Source organism: Coccidioides immitis, assembly GCF_000149335.2.
Source record: "Coccidioides immitis RS genomic scaffold supercont3.6, whole genome shotgun sequence".
Lineage (NCBI taxonomy): Eukaryota > Fungi > Ascomycota > Eurotiomycetes > Onygenales > Onygenaceae > Coccidioides > Coccidioides immitis.
Genome location: NW_004504312.1, coordinates 723,889 through 742,945, shown reverse-complemented (window position 1 = coordinate 742,945; position 19,057 = coordinate 723,889). Strand labels below are relative to the sequence as shown.

Here is a 19,057-nt window from a genome sequence, read left to right as displayed (position 1 = left end):
TAGAAGATTTTAATAGCGCGAGGAAAGTGTCAACTAAAATGCACCGCGCAAACTGTACGATGTAAGGTAACGAGGGCGCTCAAACTCCGCTATCCTACCATTGCTTTCGACCTTCGATCGAGATCCGCTTTTTGGGGGGGAACCCCGGCAATTAAGACAAATCTTGACCACATTCCTGTTTCTCCTTCCGCGCACGGACGTCAAAGCGAGAACAACCCAATGTGTAGCATATGAATGTCGACCAAAACATGCAGATTTGTCTGGATATTCCTTGAATCTTGCCAGTAGCGGCATACGAGGCATTCCTCAACGTACGTTAGCGAGCTAGAAGTGGCGACCCAGTTATTCCATGTAGTCCGGCAGTTAGTATACACATTGTTGCAGCCAACCACGGTGGAGGTGATGCTTACAAGCTGGCGTAGAAAAAAGGATGAATATTGGCTGCGGAGTCACTCCGTTTAGCACTCGCATTCACTGGACCAAGTGCGGACTCTGAGTATTGTATGCATGCATTTTGTAGGCCCATTCATATATAATACAAACCCACACATCTCGAGAATATGTGATTTTTCACGAAAGATATATCCGAAACCTCTTTCGTGATAATTTCTGCAGCGCACAAAACGTCCTACTCCTTGGCTATCAGTGTCCATTCTCGCAAATATGTACGGAGTTCAATACTCATCAGAAAGACTGATAGCGCTCTTCTGGAGAAATATTGCTGTCCTTGCCGCTGCTCTCTTATTCAGATGGCTATGGCGCTGGAGGGAAGGACCCAAATCCGGCGGGCTTTCACGGCCCACGGTGTTCGATCTGGAGAAGATAGCACCATACCCAAGCGAACAAATCAAAGGATTCGAGAAACACCGGATTAGGATGGCCCTGAAGAAGATGGATCGAATAAACTGGTTGACCGTTGACAGGAACTATTGTTCTTTGTATGAAATTCGCAATACCCTGTTCAACACGCAGAAAGAAAAGATGGTCCAGTGCTTGCCGGAGGCGCGAGAGGCATGTCAGGAAGCATTGCGAGAAATTGTCACATTCCTTTGCAAGAGATATCCAGCGATGTTCGAAACATACGCATCTAGCTCTGGGCAGAGAGTTAGAAACAACAAGACTGGGGAAGAGTTCAGCCTTAATGGCTGGGACGACTCCCTCTCACCCCTTGAGATCGCTGCCAGATTATCTATGGATGATATGAATATTATTTTGAAGAACAAAGAGGGAATGCACTACATGTGAGTGCTAAATGGATATAATAGAGTCATAACTGCAAATTGACAGATGCTAGGGCGGCAACTGCCAGCTGCTTCCAAATTGGCTGGCGCGCAGATGAACGGATTGGGGAAACCATTGCTCGTATGCACGCCCCTGTGCCGCAGTGGGAAAAAGAAATCGGATATGCTGCTAATAAGTATGCCCATCCACTGATAAATGGCTTTTAAGCACCGTACTAACTGTCTGATGTAGGTTCATGACACGATTGGCACCGGAAATGCCAATGGAAAGGGCAAGCTACTTCATCCAAGTCAGCCGTCCCGGGCAGCAGCTCCCCGAGATTCTATTTCAACCTGATGGCGTGGTACACACGGACCTGGAACCGCAGGCAGAGCATCTTATTATTCGAAAAGAAAGGCAGTCATTCACACGACTTCCAAAATCCGGAGCCCTTCTCTTTAACGTTAAAACGTCCCTAACATATCTACCAGATCTCCCGCTCGAAGAATTGCGGAACATGGTTAAGGAAATAAACAGCTGGCCTGAGGACATGGCAAAATATAAAGGAAGAGAACACTGGGGTCTTGTAGTGCATGAGCACTGCAAGAAGCGGGAGCGAGATGAGGTGCGTTAGGTGAAAAAGATCAGCACCTTTTCCTTAAGCACCCTGGGTAATTGCGCTATAGGATAATGGAAAAAATGGGAGGCACTATCTTATTCGATGCATTGACCGAAGGGAGTACATAGCTGCATTCACTGATATCCGACTTGTTTTGATGCTGTGTGATGTACGACGGAGTGGGCGTTGTGAGTGTAATTTAGTCAAGGTGCTGACAAAGCAGAATCCCCGCGCAGGAACAGCAGACAAAGCTCTCCTTCACAGCATTCAAATTGGATTTTGTAGTTATTATCTATCAGTAGATTCATGAAGGACTACTCGGATTTACTAAGATTGCCATTGAAAGGGCCTTTGGCTCCAGAGTTGAAAGTATAAGTGGATCAAACGTGAGAAATTACTTCTATCAGCAGAGATAACCCCAAACCCACTCATCGAAGGGGCATGTATGTCTAATACATCCAAACGAATATCCAAAGGTGCTTCTCCTATCTGGAGGCTCAAGGTATATAGTGTCTATAATATAAACAACTGAAATCGTATAACGCATAAGTATCTTGATACTTGCGAAGGCATGACTACAACAGCCTCATAGCTTGCTGCTACTGGCACGCTTATCCTGCTTGAGGCGAACAACACCCTACCAGAGGGATCATTAGCATCTGTAAAGAGAGTGCTAGTATTATAATGTTTGGTTATCATACCTCTTGCACGCATGTAGCAATCAAGGTCCCGTCACGGGCCCACATTTTCTGCATCACAAGTCCTCTGCCCTCACCAGCCCAAGGGCTGGTCATCTCTGTGAAGATCCAATCATCGGCCCGAAAACGACGGCGATCGTGGAAATAGATGGTATGATCCAGACTGACCATCATGCCAATTTCTCTTTTTGGGACCATGAGAGCTTGTGAGTCACCGGCGGCTGTGTCTTTCGACGCAAGCTCACGGGCTTCTTGGTCGGCGAGATCCTTAAGATACTTGGTAATGCTTTGTTCATCAAGGTCTGACGGGTTTTTCAAAGCGGATAGTGTATTCTTCAACGCTTGTGGCGATGAGAATCTGGGAATGCTCTGCACCCGCGCTACCGTACCAATGAAATAGCTGTCTGACATGTATGCCAACGCAGACAAATGTGCTGGAAGTCCGCCTTCCTCGGAGATCTTACCTCGCGCCCGGACCCACTGCAGGACAGCCTTTTCCTCAGGTCGGGACGGTACTACCCGATGATATGTTAATGAATACATACACAGGCAGTTGTAGGGGCGTGTAACGTTAATAGTACTTACAATTACCAACATCAATGCGTCTTGATTCAAATGGGCCTCTTCCGGGAGTTTCATCATTCTGATCCGGAAATTTGTAACCCTTTGGTATTGGGGTCTCGTGCTTAACGAGATGCTCTCCGCCGCTGCCCTCGCGGTCGAAGCTTAGAGTAGTGGTGAAAATCGGCCGACCCTGCTGCCTGGCCTGCACCGTGCGCGTTGCGAAGCTCTTCCCATCGCGAACCCGCTCCACGTGGTATAAGATCGGAAGCGACGAGTCTCCGGATAGGACGAAATAGCAATGCATGCTATGAGGTAGAAAATCGGGTGGGACAGTGAGCTGTGCAGCTGCGAGGCATTGTGCTATGGCAGAACCGCCGTATATTCCGCGCGCTCCCGGCGGGTGCCAGAGCGGACGGGTGTTGGTGAAGACATCCTGTATTTTCGGCCATTAGCACTTCGGCAGATTGGGCAACAGAAGAGTCACGCATAGAATCTGCGGTAGACGGATCGTCATTACGACTTACTGGGCCAATGTCAGTAACAGGAGTGAGGTCTAGGATGCTTTCAATAGCAGATTTTGAAGGATCTCGCGGAGGCGGCTCAAACAAAGTGACTCCCATCTCGAGGTCGACTGATCAACCAAGCTGCCAAATCGTCGGGTTGGAGGACGTGTCCTTTCGCAGGTTCCAGTAAATATCAAGATCTTGTCGAGAAGAATAATTAGAGAAGTCTTTCGGCGATCGGCCCAAGAAATAAAGCGTCATCTTGTGAAATCGGACGCACTGCGTCTCTGACCCTGACTGGGCTGCAAAACTGCCGAGGTCCAGCATCGCGGAGGCCAAATCCTCAGCCTTGCCGCCCCTGGCCCGCTGATGACTAAGCGGCTCTTGAAGGAGGACTCGTACTTAGTTAGTTACTGGTTCTTCTCCAGATTTCATCCATCACCTACTCCGTACTCACACATATTGTTTCTCTTTTCAGGCTCGCGAACTACCTTGAATTACTGCGGGTAGGCCTATGCCGATCGTAACCTGGGCCAAATACAAATCCAGGCGGCATCTCAACCCGTGAATTATGCTGCAGAATCACAAGGCCACAAAGCCTTGTTGAAACTCCTGCGCGGAAATATAGAAAGGCACTAGTTACAGTCCTTCACGCAGTTGGAGGGGGCTACAGCAGCATCTTTGGCTGGCTTGGCGTCAAAATGCTTTCCAATTATCCCCCAGAATTTGATGGGCCAGATGAAGTAAATGGAGAGGAGGGTGGGAAGACATCTCTAGCGGTGGCTAGCTAGTTAAGCGCCAGAGGCTGCGGACAAGATGCTGCGTGCGCACCTCAGGATTGAGAAATGTTCTTCAAACCCGGAACCCATCGCAGTCGGCCTTAAACGAATCCTGGGCAACATCCACTAGGAAAAGGACTTGGCCAGAGCGAGGATGAAGGGGCCATCATTGTTGCCGAAGACAAATTCTCCAACCCCCACAGGGTCTACGATAGACACACTATTCAATTCTCCGAATGGAACAGAGATAAGATGAAGGTATTGATTGTCTCATCTCTGATTTACTGAACTCACTAAAGAAAAAAAGCCCCTTTTCAACTACCCATGCTTCAGAACCACTGCCAGCTGGACGACACCAATATCTTGACAGAGAATTCCAAGCTTGATCTTTACTACCAGCACCAATAATGTCTGCAGTCTCTAAGTCTGAAATGAAGCTTCCGCCCGTCAAGGCTTGAAGTGGCGACGACGGACCCCTTGCGACACGCCGGTAAAAATAAATATACTAGTGACATGAAGGTGTGAAGACCTTGGAAAATTTGAGGAGCGGAGCCCGTAGGCTCCGAATTGAAATTGATTTCATTCCAGCTTAATCTAGCAAGGACTAGCAACTACTACCACCTGCTACAAAACTCGACCCATATGTACACATATGGCTTCTGGTACAGGAGAAAAGAAAGGGGCTTCCAAATGACATCAGCCGAGTCCACATGATCATATGTGATGAAAACCTCTGAAGCATCGCGCTTCCTAGTCCGCCAGGAGATATCCGCAGGACGATGCGTGCTTCATAGGAGAGCGTAGAACAAAACGTATGGCACTGGGGGTTTTCCCCGGATGCCGCATATTACTCAGTCTCTGGATGTCAATCCAAGTCGACCAGTCACTATAATATGTTAGACTTAGATCAGGAAAACTCGTAGGAACGCTACCAGCTAAAAGGTTTCTTAAGCTGCTCCTAAATACCGAGTGAGAACCGGTTTCAGGGAAACTCATGAGAATCGGCTCATACAGGCAAGTAAAAGATCGTCTCTTCACGCAGTTGCGGCAGCGGTGATCCCGTTTCCAGAGACCCGCCGTTTAGAAGCGTTCTCAGGTATTTCTTGGCCCTAGGGAGAAGATTTGTATCAGTATATGAAGCTATGCATCCATTGCAACGTAGCTGTTTTCTCATCCGGGCGACCTCTGGGCTGCTCAGCAAGTTAGTGACATTTTAGGCGGACACTTACGTCCACGGCGTCGATGGGTCTTTTCGTTGTAGTTGGCTCGACCTTCTTGATTACTTTCTTCTTCGGACGAACCGGTCGGGTCTCGCCAGGATGAAAGACATCCTCCGGTAAATCGTAACTGCAATTATTTGATTAGAATTAATTAATATCATACCGATATTATGGTGTGACGACATACTTGCGGACGTGTGTTATTGTTACGTCGTTGATGCCAGGTTGATATTGTGCCCAAGAAGTGCACATGTTTTTAAACATATGGGTCTCAGAAGAGATATCTAGAGATCGAGAAGCCCCTGCGAGAGTCAGTTGTATCATGGTAATGATTCGGGGTCAAATACCTGGAACGAGCGGTTTTAGTTCGAGTCCGATGTAATATGTGGTGGTGTGGAGAGTGTGATTATTAGAGTCTTCGGTTTGCCCCAATCCGGGCATATTTATAGACCCGTTTGCACTTTCAAGAGCTGCTACATGTGCTGGGTCATTTGTTTCGTCAGTAGTTGCTGTTTTCGTTCCTTTGACCTGAAACCGCGTTAAGCCACTCTTCGCCACCTCAATCTCTTTCTCGTCTTTGCAGCTATGTACCCGTTCAAACCCTTTGGGAAACGGATGGGCCACATCGATGGACGCCTTTTTATCCAAAGCAATAACCAAATGTCGAAGTTTCGCTTCCACTAAGCCAGACCAGACCGACTGGGCCTCTTTGCTTGTGCTAGATGCAGTTATGTTGAGATAATATTTGTAATCTTTGGAGAAGAACGTATGTTTGGCAAAGAGGTCACTCCACCTAAGCTGTCCTAGAAAGATTTTCTCAACGATATCACCACCACGCTTCAGCTCTCGAAGGATGACAGCCTTGGTTGATAGAGAGACATTGTGTGTTGCACACATAGATGGATAGGCGGGAGTAATTATGGGCATAAGATGGAACCGGTCCCCATGATAGATCTATAGTCAAAAATTAGTAAGTGGGGGGAAACTTAAGAATAGGGCGGGGGATGTTACCTTTGGGTTCCAGACTTTCATATGAAGCGGGCCATCTTCGATGGGCTTCAGTAACACAGGCTGTGGCCAATTCCAATAATTCATGATGCGGAAGAATTTCCCAACGATCACGGAGCCGGTGGCCTGGGGGTAAAGTTGACATACTCGTGCAACTAACATGGCCCATGCAACACCACCTGGGAATCCAACAACGTTCGAATAGATAGCCCGACCTGCACAGACGTCAGTTATAGGGATATAACCATCTGTCGTATAAAATAGGCTTACTTTGCGCCCAAAGTTTTATAGCTCTCAGAGCAAGTCGAAATGTCTTTTTCTCCGGGACTAGTTCTAGGATTTCGTCCGTCACACGCGTTCCGTTAACGCAACGTATTTCTCGCTCATCTAAACCACGCAAAAGCTCCTTGTTTCGTAAATCAAGATCCGGGGGGATGGAATGGACGATTAAGCGCGCAAATATCAGGTCGATGCTGATGCCGGAAAGCTCAAGTTTGATAATCGGGACATACGCATCCGGGACTGGTGTTAATTTTTCTATGGAGTCTTTGGGAGCCATCCGCTCTAGTGTTGGGGGGAAATCCAGAAAGAAGTCTTCTATTGCGACATGTTTTGGGCCGACCACCAGCGTATCGATATCAGATCCTATCCCGGGATTTTCGTCAGTTTAACATCACGACTCAGCGTACAACACCGATAGAGACGAGACGAAGGCGCACCTGGCCCGTAGACACCTAGCCTATAGCTTCCATATGCGAATATTTTCCCGCCAGAAACATCAATTGCAGCTTGCGATAGCCCCTTTCTCCGCCCGACAGTTTTAACAAACTCGACCGTAACGCGTTGGATAAGGTGAAGCATTTGGTTTCTTTGGAGTCCGGGTTAGCCTCCATCATAGCTTCCAATAGTTGGGACTACGTACCTTTTCTCAGTCTCCGACGGAGCCTCGAAGTTGTTCTGGCGTTTTAACTCCGCGATTAGATTGTCGTTTTCTGCAAGTTCGGATGGCGTTGGTAGTGCTGTCGAAATTGGTGGAGTGGTTCCCCATTGCTTAACCTGCGGAGTGGCCATCACTTTGGCACAACACGTTGATCTGAGTCAAAATATCTAAAGGAACAGGAAAGGGGTAGGGAGTAAGTGCGAAGAAAATGTCCAGGTAGATGGTGAGGTGTTGAGTGAAGTTAGCACTGAGCTGCGACATAAAAATGCAGAAACTGGAAATGGGCGAATGAAAGGCAAAAGTATAGTATTACAAGGGAAATACAAAGAACCCTCCGAAACACCAACACAGATGAAGCTGACGATGTAGGGAGAAGGAAAACTGATGGAGAGCAGAACACTTTCAGGGTGCAAAGTGAGTTTGGTTATCAGCCGCCTGGCGATAAGACGCCGCGCGACGCTTTGGTCACGTGATAAGAAGTGGCAGCCCTACGCGTATCAACATGGACAGAGCATCGTAACACGAAAAAAAAAAAAAAGAGGAACAATGACCAGTGACATTCATCTTGAAATATTATAATCAATAACTGTGGATAAAATCAAGGTTGAGTAAGTATATCTTCAATGCAACTCTCTCGACATCATTCATCCACTTCTCAGGTACAAAACTAATATTTGTATAAATGCCCCTTTGTTGTTGATCTCACCCTGGAAGCGGCAAATATCTAGGTTCCGCCAATAGGAACTTCACTGAAGAATTTGGCCATTTTATCGTTCAGCCATTTAACATCATCCTTACTATCTCCAGGACCTCCTGCCCAGTCTATCGAAATGATCAGTCTCGCACTTTATGACCTGGACTTGTGGGCAAAAGGTTACTTACGGCCCCAAATGGACGGGAAGACATCCAGTTTACCAATGCCTGGAAGCATGTTTGCAACTTCATACTCTGAATCTTCTGGCCTGCGGGGTTTTTTTTTCATATGTTAGAGATGATTTTGCCCACCCCAGTGGATGGTGTTCGACTCACGGGAAATATAAGTCGGTCTTTCCCGGTAAGACCAAGGCTTTGGCTTTGATTCCCTTGAGGGCCAGCTCAAAATTCCCATTGTATGGAGATTGCTGGGAGATATCCCCGTCTTGCCATGTCTGAAGCATAGCCAGGAGATCATCGGGGTCTACAGGGCGGTATGGTTATTCGATGCTTTGGCAAAGGAACCAGGGGTGGGCATTTCCTCTATTCCACTACCTTTGGGCGCAAAGTGGCCTTCCCAGAAGTTTACCATGAAGTCTTCGAGACTTTTATATCCTAAATCCTTCTCATACAGTCTTTCGCGATAGAACGCTTGGCTGAAGCCCCTGGGTTCAACAAAGGGTTTAGTAATGGGCCATGAGGTGCCTTGCATGCGAAAGTACGTACCATCCAGCATATACCCTAGCGAAGGCCTTTAACCCTGCTTCCCGCTCATCCGGTGTCCACTGACGGTATGGTCCTCCATCCACCGCGACTCCACCTGCTTCGGACAGCGAAGACTTGAATCTCTTTGCGGAAAGCAGGGCGCTTTTAATCCCTTCAAGGAAGATTTTATTGTGCAAAGAAGTCTTCGCAGAGCCACAAAAAGGAACAATCAAGTCCACAAAATCGGGATATTGAGCGGCCCACTGGAATGACTGGCCGGCACCCATTGACCAGCCTATGACAGCGCGAATATGCTGGATCTCAAAGTGCTTTGCGACAAGCTCATACTGCGCTCTGACATTGTCATAAAAGGAGACGCGTGGAAATGGTCTGATATGGGTATTTGAAGGAGAAGACGACTGGCCATTGCCAAACAGTGCCGGGATGATGATGAAATACTTGTTTGGATTAAGATGTTTGTCGTCTCCGATCAGCCAGAAATTATGAGATATCACTACACATATAGAGAACTTCAGTGGTAGAGCTGCGAATGGTGGACGGGATACTCACGTGCTGAGTACCAAGTTGGAAAGACAATAGCTGGAGAGCTGGGGTGTCCAAAGGTCTTGAACGCAATGTGAGCGTTCGGGATAGTTTCTCCGCTTTGCAAGGACCAGTCTCCCAAGGCGAAAGTCTCGTACTTGTCGTCAAACGCCATGGTGCCTATTGGACTCTGTTTTGCTTTCGAGTATAGTGTGCCCGCCGGCAATAGTCACCCTTCTACATTCCGCCCATAGAATACGGAGGGAGTCGTTATGCATATATTTATCCGATCGTGATGGTGGGGAGATGGGATTGATGGTTCAGCTTCCCCGCATCTGGGGGCAATTGTGAATTCAACCCGTTGTGAATCTGCCAATCCAAAAGCTTCCGCTCCCCTCCCCGAAGGTAGGGCCCAGGATGACTTTAATTTTATTTTTACAGACAATCCCAATCGAGAGGACTTGGTGTGGAGGTTAATCCCCGTGATACCGTCTACTGCCTACGTCATGCGTTGGAAGACGGTTCTAGCCACGAAAGTCACGGATAAGCAGCAAGCCTCGAGGAGCATCGAGTGGTTAGAACGCCATTACTCCGTATCCAGGCAGGGTATATTGCAGGGCCCTTTCGGCTAAGAGATATGTGCTTGAGAAGACGTGAAGGAAGCGCGTAGTTTAGGTTATACTCCGCCTGGGCAGACCTCACTGAGAACACCGGAATGGGAGAATGATACGCCGAGGCTAGGCTTGGCGGCATCCGCTCAGGCGCCACCCAACAAGCCGTATGTTACGTACTTGCCAACGGTCTTTCTTGGCAATGGGCCGCGATGGGACATTACTGTAAGGTGTTCGTGAGGAGGCTTACCCGAGCATCGCCTGTACCCATGTGAAAGCCAATGGGATCGCAATATTTGGCCCTCGTCTGAGCATTGTTTCACGGAGGGATTGCCTTAATCCTCAAATCCCCATGTCGCCATTGGCCCGCCGCATAAAACAATCCCTCTGTGGTGCCAGCTACCCTTTGGATTTGGGAAATGCCCCTGCCGCCTCCCCAGAAGTCTGTGCCAGCACCCAGACAGATCAGGTTCGTCTCATCTGACGGCCTGCCGCAGACGAAGAGGCGCAGAATCAATGCAGCGTTGGTATTCCCTCCTCAACTGATCTGGAGCCGACAGCTGCGGAAGCTAATACGTGAGTGTGCGACCGTAGATGCCGAACATGTAGACGTCGCAAAATCAGATGCTCTGGCGAACAGCCAGGTATAGTAAACCCGCCCTGGAATGCCTTCGACAAGACACCTGTTGGTGCCTATCTGACGCAATTCAGTGTGCAAGACATGCTCCGACCACAAATACACTTGCCTTGGATACGGCGAGCCTGTTACCGTTTCGCAAACTGCCTCCCGCTCATCACCCCCCAATCATGAGCCCTCATGTTGCGCCGAAACTAAGAAAGGTGGTGGCTCACCAGAAGCGACACGGTCGGGCACATCGATGCCAGTCCCAGATCCCAGTCGGGCTGACCCCGATGCACGCAAAGCCAAAGAGGATCCTAGCCATCAGGAGCACGGTGATCACCAGCCAGAATCTAGCAATAGCCCTAGCAGCAGTGAGTCTCCTGGTTGCCGCATTGCTACCTTAGAGAGCTTGATTGCTGAGAATCTACACCTAAAAGACCATTCTGCCTTGATTTCCAATCGTCGCACCCATGTTCCCTACTTCCGATATTTCGGACCCACGGCAATCGTGCCGGGTTTCAAGCAAATGGTACGTAACTCCCACCCCATCAAAAGGTGAGTAGATCAAGGAGTAAATCGTGTTTGCAGGTGGTGCGTGTGCGGGAAACGAAGAAAAGCAATCCGTCCCTATCAACTGGTAGGCAACATGCGCGATTGTCAAAAATTGTCGCCGATTGCTAACGTAACATTGTTTACTGAAAGACTCTGCATCGTCTTCGCGAAGTCCAAATGTTCCGAAAGCTGAGGCCGTTTCATCTACGCGTCGTGCCGCCTCCGCTTCGAATAGTATTCATTTCTATGACCCAGAGGATAATCTACCAAATAGTGAGGTGGTTACACATCTATGCGAAGTTTTCTTCACTCATCTAGGTTGCAATTTTCCGTTCCTGCAACGGGACAGGTTCCTGCAAGATTTGGCAGAGAAGCGACTTGAACCAGTCCTTGTGGATGCGGTCTGCGCACTCGCAGCACGATTTTCTTTGCACCCGCTTGTAACCACGGGATCAGCCACTGAAACAAACCATCCTCATCATGGCGATGTTTTCGCCCATCGTGCCATGTGTGCCGTGGTTGACGCTTTGTCCTGCCCGACCGTGGCAGGAGTGCAAGCATGTCTTATGCTTGCGTATGAACAATTTGGATCCAACCATGACAGTGGTCTCTGGATGTACTTGGGGATATCCATTAGGATGGCACAGGATCTGGGAATGCAGAAACTGGAAGGCATGAAGTATAGATATGGTCGCGTCGGTTTGACTCCGAAAAGCGTCAAATCTGGACAAGCCGGTCGGATTGATGAACGGCAGACTGATTATGACAGCGCAGCGAGTGACTCGAAAGAAGATGGCAATAAGAAAGATTTAGATCTCGAACGAGTAAGGGAACGCGAGAGAGTAGACACGTTCTGGAGCCTCTTTCTGGTGGATAGGGTCATCTCATCAGGCACGGGCCGACCCGTTACCCTTCGTGACGATGATATCGAAATTTTCTTTCCATTGCAGTCCGAGTCCCTGTTGCCAAACGGTTGGCCAGCTCCTTTCCCTGCATTGATTAGAATCATACATCTATATGGCAGAGTGACCGATCTGCTGAATGCCATCAAGGAAGTTAACCACGTTACTCCTGAGACCCTAAAGCAACTAGCCGGCATGGAGAGCGATTTAACCGGTTGGTCAGCCTGGCATTGATACTAGACGGTGAAAGCTGACCGCTTCATAGGTATCTATCAGAGATTATCCCCCAAGCTCCATTTCAACGCCGTCAACTTTCAGAATTACGTCAAAGCAGGCGAAGGAACAAACTTTATCCTCTTACACTTTGTATGTTTTCTCATTTGCATCCCTGTTCATCTTACTGACTATCATCTAGTGGTTTCATGCCTTGATTGTCCTCGTTCATCAGCCTACCCTATTACATTCTTTTAGTGGGCGCATTCAACAATTATTTCCCAACAGCCGCGAACTCTCCATGTCTTCGGCTAAGACCATAGCAGATATTCTTGCTTTCACCGAATTAATAGATGCAAAATGTTTCATTGGAACTCCGTTCACAAGTCAACCTACATATATAGCTGCATGTGCCTTCTTGATGGAGAGTGCTCTATATTCCATGCCTTCGTCTCGCTCGCAAACCCCTCCGGTAGAGACAGACTCGGAAGATCGACCTGGGAAGGCGGTAACATCGGCGGACGCAGCAGTCACGTCAGAACAAAGTTCCAACACAAAACATAGTCTGCTAGCAGCTGCTGCGAAGGAGCACTATCAACGCTGCTACAAAGCGCTTAAGTCCTTGGAAACGTACTGGGAAGGCACTAAATATATTCTTAATGTCTTAGACCAAAAGTCAAAGGGTATATGGGATCCCCAGCTCTATACCGAGGAAGAAATGGACCACGCCATTGAATTTCCTCCTCTAGGAAACGGGTTTGCATCCCGAGCATGGCAGAGGATGTCGACAAGCAAAGACAGCATGGCAGCAGCAACGAAGGATGATAGGCAGCATGACATAAAACCTGATAATCAATCTGCCGATAATGATGGTGCGGCAGGCGTAGCCCCATCTCCCAAGACTAATCCAACCCAAGGTAGGTCGGCGTTAGCATGTATTTCCTTGGACAACATGTGCCTAACGTATCGTTTTAGCTATCGGCTGGGCTCTTACCGGTGCTACTGGTTCCTCACAACCGAATCTCAGCTTTCTTTATCAGATGCCAGCAACACAACCGAACGAGGCAACGATGTATCCTTTGTCACATTACGGCGGCCAGTGTCAGCCCGTGGAAGTTCAAGCAAGCCCTGGAGCTTCCGCCCTCAGTTCATTTCCGCACGCAAAGGCACCATACGAGGCGGGAAATACACTACAGCTACCCTCTCAATTACGCCAAAATCCACTGCCAAACACTTCAGAGTATTCGCGTATAGGCCCTGGGACCATATCTCCGTCCAACCCTTCTTTTCCTCTTTCTAATTCCGATTTCTCAAGCCAGAGCCCCCATGGCTCTCAAGGCTCCTTTCAAAGTGCGTCACTAAATACCACCCCGACACCTTATTCATACAACGCAAATACGACAATGAGGGCTAATCATCGCCGGTTAACGAGTAACCCTTTTGGCGATTATACCAATATCGACGCTACTGTCCCAAGCATGACAATTGAAAGTCAAGACATAGATATGAATACACTCCAAGACCCTGATACCTTCCCATTCCCGCTGGATGGGGAGTTTATGCCCTGGTTGGAATATTTACCGGAGGATATTTTGCAGTACTTTGGAGATCAAGGATATCGTCCGCTGGTATCTCCGACTGAACCACCCGACCAGCAACCGCATGGAGTTTAAGTCAGGCTCGACGATCCCCGAGCATAGTGTGGTTTATTTGGCGACATACGCCTGTGGCTCCTCTAGGAGGAAGATGCCTAGCCTCACTTTCACGTACTCCACATATTATTGTTTATCCTATACTCCGTATACCACATCTCTACGCCTTGACCGGCGTCAGATTATGATTTGATTTTGTTGGTTACCACTATTTCAGCAGGCCTGGTGTTGGGGCATGAGGTGTTTGTTTCGGCCGAAAACCTAGACCTTTTTTTTTTTTTTTGTCTAGCGTTTAAATGAAATGAAGATATAGCATTCCATATATGGCTGATGATTTCACACTCTACATAAAGACCTCTTTTTTAATTCTTAATTTTTAATTGACCATTGATATATTTCTCGTCGTTGGCGGCGCCCGTTTGACCGTTAAGCGTCAAAACCCCTGGACGAAGATCCCGGCGTTGTCCCTGGCAACCCGCCTGCGACAACACAGCAAACAACGCAACGACTCGAGAAGATAACGTAAAGAACATGAATTCCGAATTCCCGAGGACAGCCAGCGGTGTCGATAGTTTATTTGTGTTACGGAGTACAAATTTTCGGGAAAAGGACTTGAGAGTCTCAAGTTGCTCGAGATTCCTCTCCCTCCCTCTCTCTCTCCCCCCCCTCCCCCACGCAACGCTCATCGACCAGCGAAGTGCTAGGTCGCGAACTGCGAAAAGGATATTTCAACGGGGTCTATGACCTCATGGAAAAATCATAACTGACTTTTTGTCTGAGGCTAATTGTTTTTAACGGCAACGGATAAATGGAGCATTTGACGAAGGAGAGTCTCGACGGTTCCATCCACTCCCCTGATCTCGATCGCAGTTATTTCTTCTCTGGTGAGACGAATGAGGATGGTTTGATTTACCCGCCCTCGTCGGAAGAAGGGCCTGGAGGCATCCCGCCGAAAGATGACTATAACGAAGGACTTGTGAGCGACAATGGTGGAAGGAGGTCGCATCGATCGTCTATATCTTCGATCCCGGGATCGGTGGTGGTGCATCCGCGCGCAGACACGCACCATCATGGTGAAAATGATGTTCTTTCCGGTCCTCTAGCGGGAGGCGCATCCGGCTTGAACAAGAAGAACAAACCGCATTCTTTTATCACGCATGTTCGAGACCGAGAATCACCCTTTCGACACCCGAGCTCCGTACGTGCAATGCAGATGGGTGACGAGGATTCCGAGCTAGATGCGCTGTCCCCTTCTTCAATGACGTTGAAGGGGCGCAAGCAACGTGGGCCTTTTCGCGGCCAGTCACCTTGTATTTCAGAGATGTCGATGCCAATGCGATCGGGAACAGCGTCGCCTTCGTCGTCGGCGAAGAAATACTACCGCTCGCCGCATACTAGGTCGCCGCAGATGATCGTTCAGGAAGAAGTGAAAAAGGACTACCCTTTGGTACTGCTACATTGTAACTTACTGGCCCCATCTTTGTCGCTGCCGCCCCGGCTAGGAACTCCCAGCCCAGAACTGTTGAGGGAGGTTCTCCCGGATGTATATTGGCGAAGGTGGAAACTTCTTGAGGATAAAGTTGTGGGCTCAGGAGTATTAAGGGATCGTGGGGTGCTTATATCCCACCCACAGGAGGCCTACGACGTGCTCGAGGAAAGACTACTGGAGAGCCTGGAGTTGATCCGGCCAAGACTGGCATACGGCCATTTCTTCGGCTCCGAGGACGGCAAGGGCAGCAGTGGCGACAATGATAGCGATGAGGAGTCGGAATGTGTTATTGATGCCGGAGAAGGCGCCAAATGCCGTGATTGCGGCCACACTGTCCTCAAGAATCCAGAAGGCGGGGAGAGGAAATGGGAAGTTAGAATTTATGCCGCTAATGGATTAATGAGGGCGGGCGCATGGGCAGCGGCCTGGAAGGATATGGAGAAAGTTGACGTGGAGGTTGGATTGTGGTTGCCAGTGGATATCAGGCGAGACCTTGAGCGAAGGATGCTTGAAGAAGAAGCCTTTCGAATGGAAGCGGAACTGCGTTCTATCGAGGAGGAGAAGAGACGAAAGGAGGTTTACGGTGACGCCGGGTGTCCATCCCAAGAAGAGATCGATGGGTACATGGATTCTCTCGACGCCGGAATCCCTGGGGAGGATCACCAGCAGCAATCATCCGCCCACGCGCCATATCCCATTCAATCGGATTCAAACGGTGTGGGATTCTTAATCAAAAAGTTCCAAAATATGGAGTTCCACGCCCTTCTCACTCATTACAAGCGGGTATTGTTCCGCGATCCTGTCGTGACGCTCATCGCAGGAGTTCTCCTTGTCCTCGCCGTCACATACGGACCATCCCGGGCTCCAAGCATAGCGCCTGCGAGCAGTGCTCCGTCTTTCTCTCCTAACAATGTAGTGACGGTGACTGCAACACACACACCTCCGGCCTACACTACGACTGTATTTACGTCATCACCAGCGAAGAGCAAGTGGCCACACAGCCCCGTTATCCCAGCCGCAACAGTTGCAGTCAATTGCTCGATACCCACAGGTACTCTTATCGCAGCTGAACCATCGTCGGAACCAAAACCGGTCCTCGACATGAGACCGATGTCGCCGGGAACTAACGGTCAAGACGGAGATGAGCCATCTCCCAACGCCGAGTCATGCAGCGATGATAAGTTGGATTCGCTCCCCTCTGCTCCTAAAATGGAAGAGCCAAGCTTAGGGCTGAGGCCCCTGGAGGAAGAGATTCACTCACCCGCCTAATCCGGTTTGAATGCTGGCTTCGGGGATCCCGGTCCAACTTTTGGAAGCGTTGTGGATGTTATAAGCTCTATGGATTTGATTTGTTGGCTTTTCTGGGACGATATCGAAATAATGTAGCGAAATGAATGTAACCTGATGGATTAACGAATGACTGTTATGTTTTGTCTCTTTTTGGTTCGATTTCTAAGGTTGGATAAGCGATGTCGTTCAGCTGTGCCTTGCCTATGTAGTCAGTTGAGAATAGTCAATTTCGAGAAACAATATATCTCTTTACAAGTTACAAGCGGTGCTCCGGAGCCTATTTGGAACATAAGTTGATGGTTCTGGCATGAGCGAGCCCAAGTCTTCAGGTCTTGCTTGGAGAAATACTACGTCTCTTTCAACCATTCTGCTCGGATTATGTTGCTGCTATGTCCCGTGTCTCATCCAGAGACAACGCCTTTCGGAACAATAGAGGTTGCTGTGGAGTTTGATACCTCGTGTGCGCGCTGCACCACATGAAGCACGAGGACGCCAAGAGCTTTAGTGACTGACAGGCGCATGACGCATGGAGGCGGACAGCTTCCACCAGAATTCCACCAATCTCAAGAAATACAATTTGTCAACTGAGCATTTGATGGCAATGCAAACTTGCTGTTGAAATCGTAAAATCTCCAATGAGGACTCCCCCGGCTCATTCGAGCCAAAGCTCGGATACCCCGGACGCTCAAGGCCAGGAGCCTTGGGCTTTGAGTTTTGACATAACCGGCCGTCGGGATCCAAAAATAGGATATGGCGTAATTGTGGGATCGGCAGCTGGAAAGAGTGCGCACTCGTGAGAGTCCTCTTGGCAGTTGGAGCCAAACAAGATCGAAACCTCGTATTCTCGGGGCTTTTTTTCACCGAGAAGAGGCGGCTGGTCAAGCTTTCCCACGCGGAGAGACCGCTAACGGTTTTGGTGCAAAGTGATCGTCTGAAACATACGCATTGGGGGAGCAAGATACCCGAGAGACATCTGAGCTGGCGATGCAAGCGAAACATACGAGCTCGGGTTTGCAGAAGTGCTGAGACGCGCTGGTGCAAGAGACTTTGGAGTTGGAGCGCTATCAGCCTCTTTGCGCTCAGGCTTGTTTGCACTCGGATTCAAAGGATGTCGAGACAGATCTAGCTTCCAGGCTCCGCCTGGATATGGCAAAAATGAGATCAGGAATTCGTCGTATAAATATCCTGCCGAGGGCTCCCCTTTGGAGATCACAATCAGTCCTCTAGCAACCTGACATTCCAGTCCCCAGATCTCCAGTGATAGCAGTACTTAAGGCATATACATATATATATACTTTCTCATTCTTCAAACAAGATGAAGATCGCGACCCTCCTTTTGGCAGCGGCTTCCGCTGTCCTGGCCGCCCCGGCAGCTGCCCCAGCTCCCGCCCCAGAAAGCGAGCTTGCAGCCCGACAGACCAACGTCATCTACCCACACGCCACTTTCCGTTACTGGATCAACACCGGCGAGGTGAAAGAAGACCCTCAGGACCAGCTGCTCGTGGTCAAGGACGGCAATCGAAACAACGAGTCAAGCACGATCGTCACGTTCCGCGTCGGCGAAGAGTATGAGGGCCGCACCTGCAAGCTTCTCTTTGACCTTTGGGACCGCGACTGGTCAACCGGAACTCAACAGATGGATGTCTTTTCCGTCATCGACCCTCCCGGGCAATTCACCATTTTGAGCATCCCGAGCGTTCGTCCCGCATCCAGCCGAGATAAGCACAAGGGACGCATCTTGGCTCCCAAGCCCGGCAGTGCGACGTGGCTTCAGGCCTACGACGGATACCCCGAGTTCCCTTGCCCCGTAGGGAAGCTGATGGGTATTGAATTTGTTGGTGTGGGCGACCGCGTGGAAGTCCGTTGGGACATTGGTGTGACGGGACCACGCCTCCAGCCATTGTAATGACATGAGGCGACTTGAGGGAAACGGGGGTATGGAATAGATAGAAGAAGACTGCTTTGCTTCTTTTTTGTGCTCTTTTTTTTTTTTTTTTTTTTTTTGGGTGCGAGTGAGAAGGGCAAACAGATGGCAGGCCGTTAAATCTCATAGTATGATCAATACTGTTTATTCTGATTTGATTTTATCTTTTTGTAATGAGGAATCTGATGAATTGTACCAATGATTGAATTCACCATTAAGACCTATCAAGCCCAAGTAGGATAGAAACGAAAATAATTCACGATAAGCTGGAAGGCGCTGAGGATCCAAGAGTGAGTAACAGATGATCAT

At 49.0% G+C, this 19,057-nt stretch overlaps 7 protein-coding genes across 7 annotated transcripts; 4 read left to right on the top strand and 3 right to left on the bottom strand.

Moving 5' to 3' along the window:
* Window positions 1–663: 663 nt before the first annotated feature.
* CIMG_03212 (uncharacterized protein) lies at window positions 664–1,855 on the top strand (the record flags this gene model as incomplete). Its single annotated transcript, XM_001243770.2, has 3 exons — window positions 664–1,241; window positions 1,295–1,417; window positions 1,474–1,855. 3 exons carry the CDS (start codon window positions 664–666, stop codon window positions 1,853–1,855), a joined length of 1,083 nt encoding a protein of 360 aa, XP_001243771.2.
* Window positions 1,856–2,211: 356 nt separating this feature from the next.
* Window positions 2,212–3,882, bottom strand: CIMG_03211 (acyl-CoA thioesterase II). The gene is made up of 4 exons (XM_001243769.2): window positions 3,627–3,882; window positions 3,124–3,535; window positions 2,542–3,053; window positions 2,212–2,477 (listed from the first exon to the last, which is right to left on the bottom strand). The coding sequence occupies exons 1-4, from the start codon at window positions 3,720–3,722 to the stop codon at window positions 2,427–2,429; spliced, it is 1,071 nt and encodes a 356-aa protein (XP_001243770.1). The 5' UTR covers window positions 3,723–3,882; the 3' UTR covers window positions 2,212–2,426.
* A 1,112-nt stretch (window positions 3,883–4,994) lies between these two features.
* On the bottom strand, window positions 4,995–7,910 carry CIMG_03210 (Poly(A) polymerase PAPalpha). Its single transcript, XM_001243768.2, has 10 exons — window positions 7,535–7,910; window positions 7,332–7,480; window positions 6,883–7,257; window positions 6,616–6,827; window positions 5,952–6,558; window positions 5,792–5,906; window positions 5,614–5,731; window positions 5,397–5,493; window positions 5,321–5,342; window positions 4,995–5,270 (listed from the first exon to the last, which is right to left on the bottom strand). The coding sequence occupies exons 1-8, from the start codon at window positions 7,681–7,683 to the stop codon at window positions 5,419–5,421; spliced, it is 1,800 nt and encodes a 599-aa protein (XP_001243769.2). The 5' UTR covers window positions 7,684–7,910; the 3' UTR covers window positions 4,995–5,270; window positions 5,321–5,342; window positions 5,397–5,418.
* Window positions 7,911–8,092: 182 nt separating this feature from the next.
* CIMG_03209 (homoserine O-acetyltransferase) lies at window positions 8,093–10,016 on the bottom strand. The gene is made up of 6 exons (XM_001243767.2): window positions 9,521–10,016; window positions 8,972–9,464; window positions 8,801–8,910; window positions 8,582–8,729; window positions 8,435–8,514; window positions 8,093–8,374 (listed from the first exon to the last, which is right to left on the bottom strand). Exons 1-6 carry the CDS (start codon window positions 9,666–9,668, stop codon window positions 8,277–8,279), a joined length of 1,077 nt encoding a protein of 358 aa, XP_001243768.1. The 5' UTR covers window positions 9,669–10,016; the 3' UTR covers window positions 8,093–8,276.
* A 507-nt stretch (window positions 10,017–10,523) lies between these two features.
* Window positions 10,524–14,066, top strand: CIMG_03208 (transcription factor; the record flags this gene model as incomplete). The annotated part of the gene is made up of 9 exons (XM_001243766.2): window positions 10,524–10,627; window positions 10,699–10,748; window positions 10,816–11,097; window positions 11,164–11,255; window positions 11,315–11,363; window positions 11,429–12,394; window positions 12,446–12,546; window positions 12,596–13,310; window positions 13,369–14,066. 9 exons carry the CDS (start codon window positions 10,524–10,526, stop codon window positions 14,064–14,066), a joined length of 3,057 nt encoding a protein of 1,018 aa, XP_001243767.2.
* Window positions 14,067–14,434: 368 nt separating this feature from the next.
* Window positions 14,435–17,083, top strand: CIMG_03207 (uncharacterized protein). The gene has a single exon (XM_001243765.2). It carries the CDS (start codon window positions 14,854–14,856, stop codon window positions 16,801–16,803), a length of 1,950 nt encoding a protein of 649 aa, XP_001243766.1. The 5' UTR covers window positions 14,435–14,853; the 3' UTR covers window positions 16,804–17,083.
* A 751-nt stretch (window positions 17,084–17,834) lies between these two features.
* On the top strand, window positions 17,835–18,805 carry CIMG_03206 (uncharacterized protein). Its single transcript, XM_001243764.2, has one exon. The coding sequence runs from the start codon at window positions 18,140–18,142 to the stop codon at window positions 18,728–18,730; it is 591 nt and encodes a 196-aa protein (XP_001243765.1). The 5' UTR covers window positions 17,835–18,139; the 3' UTR covers window positions 18,731–18,805.
* The last annotated feature ends 252 nt before the right edge of the window (window positions 18,806–19,057 follow it).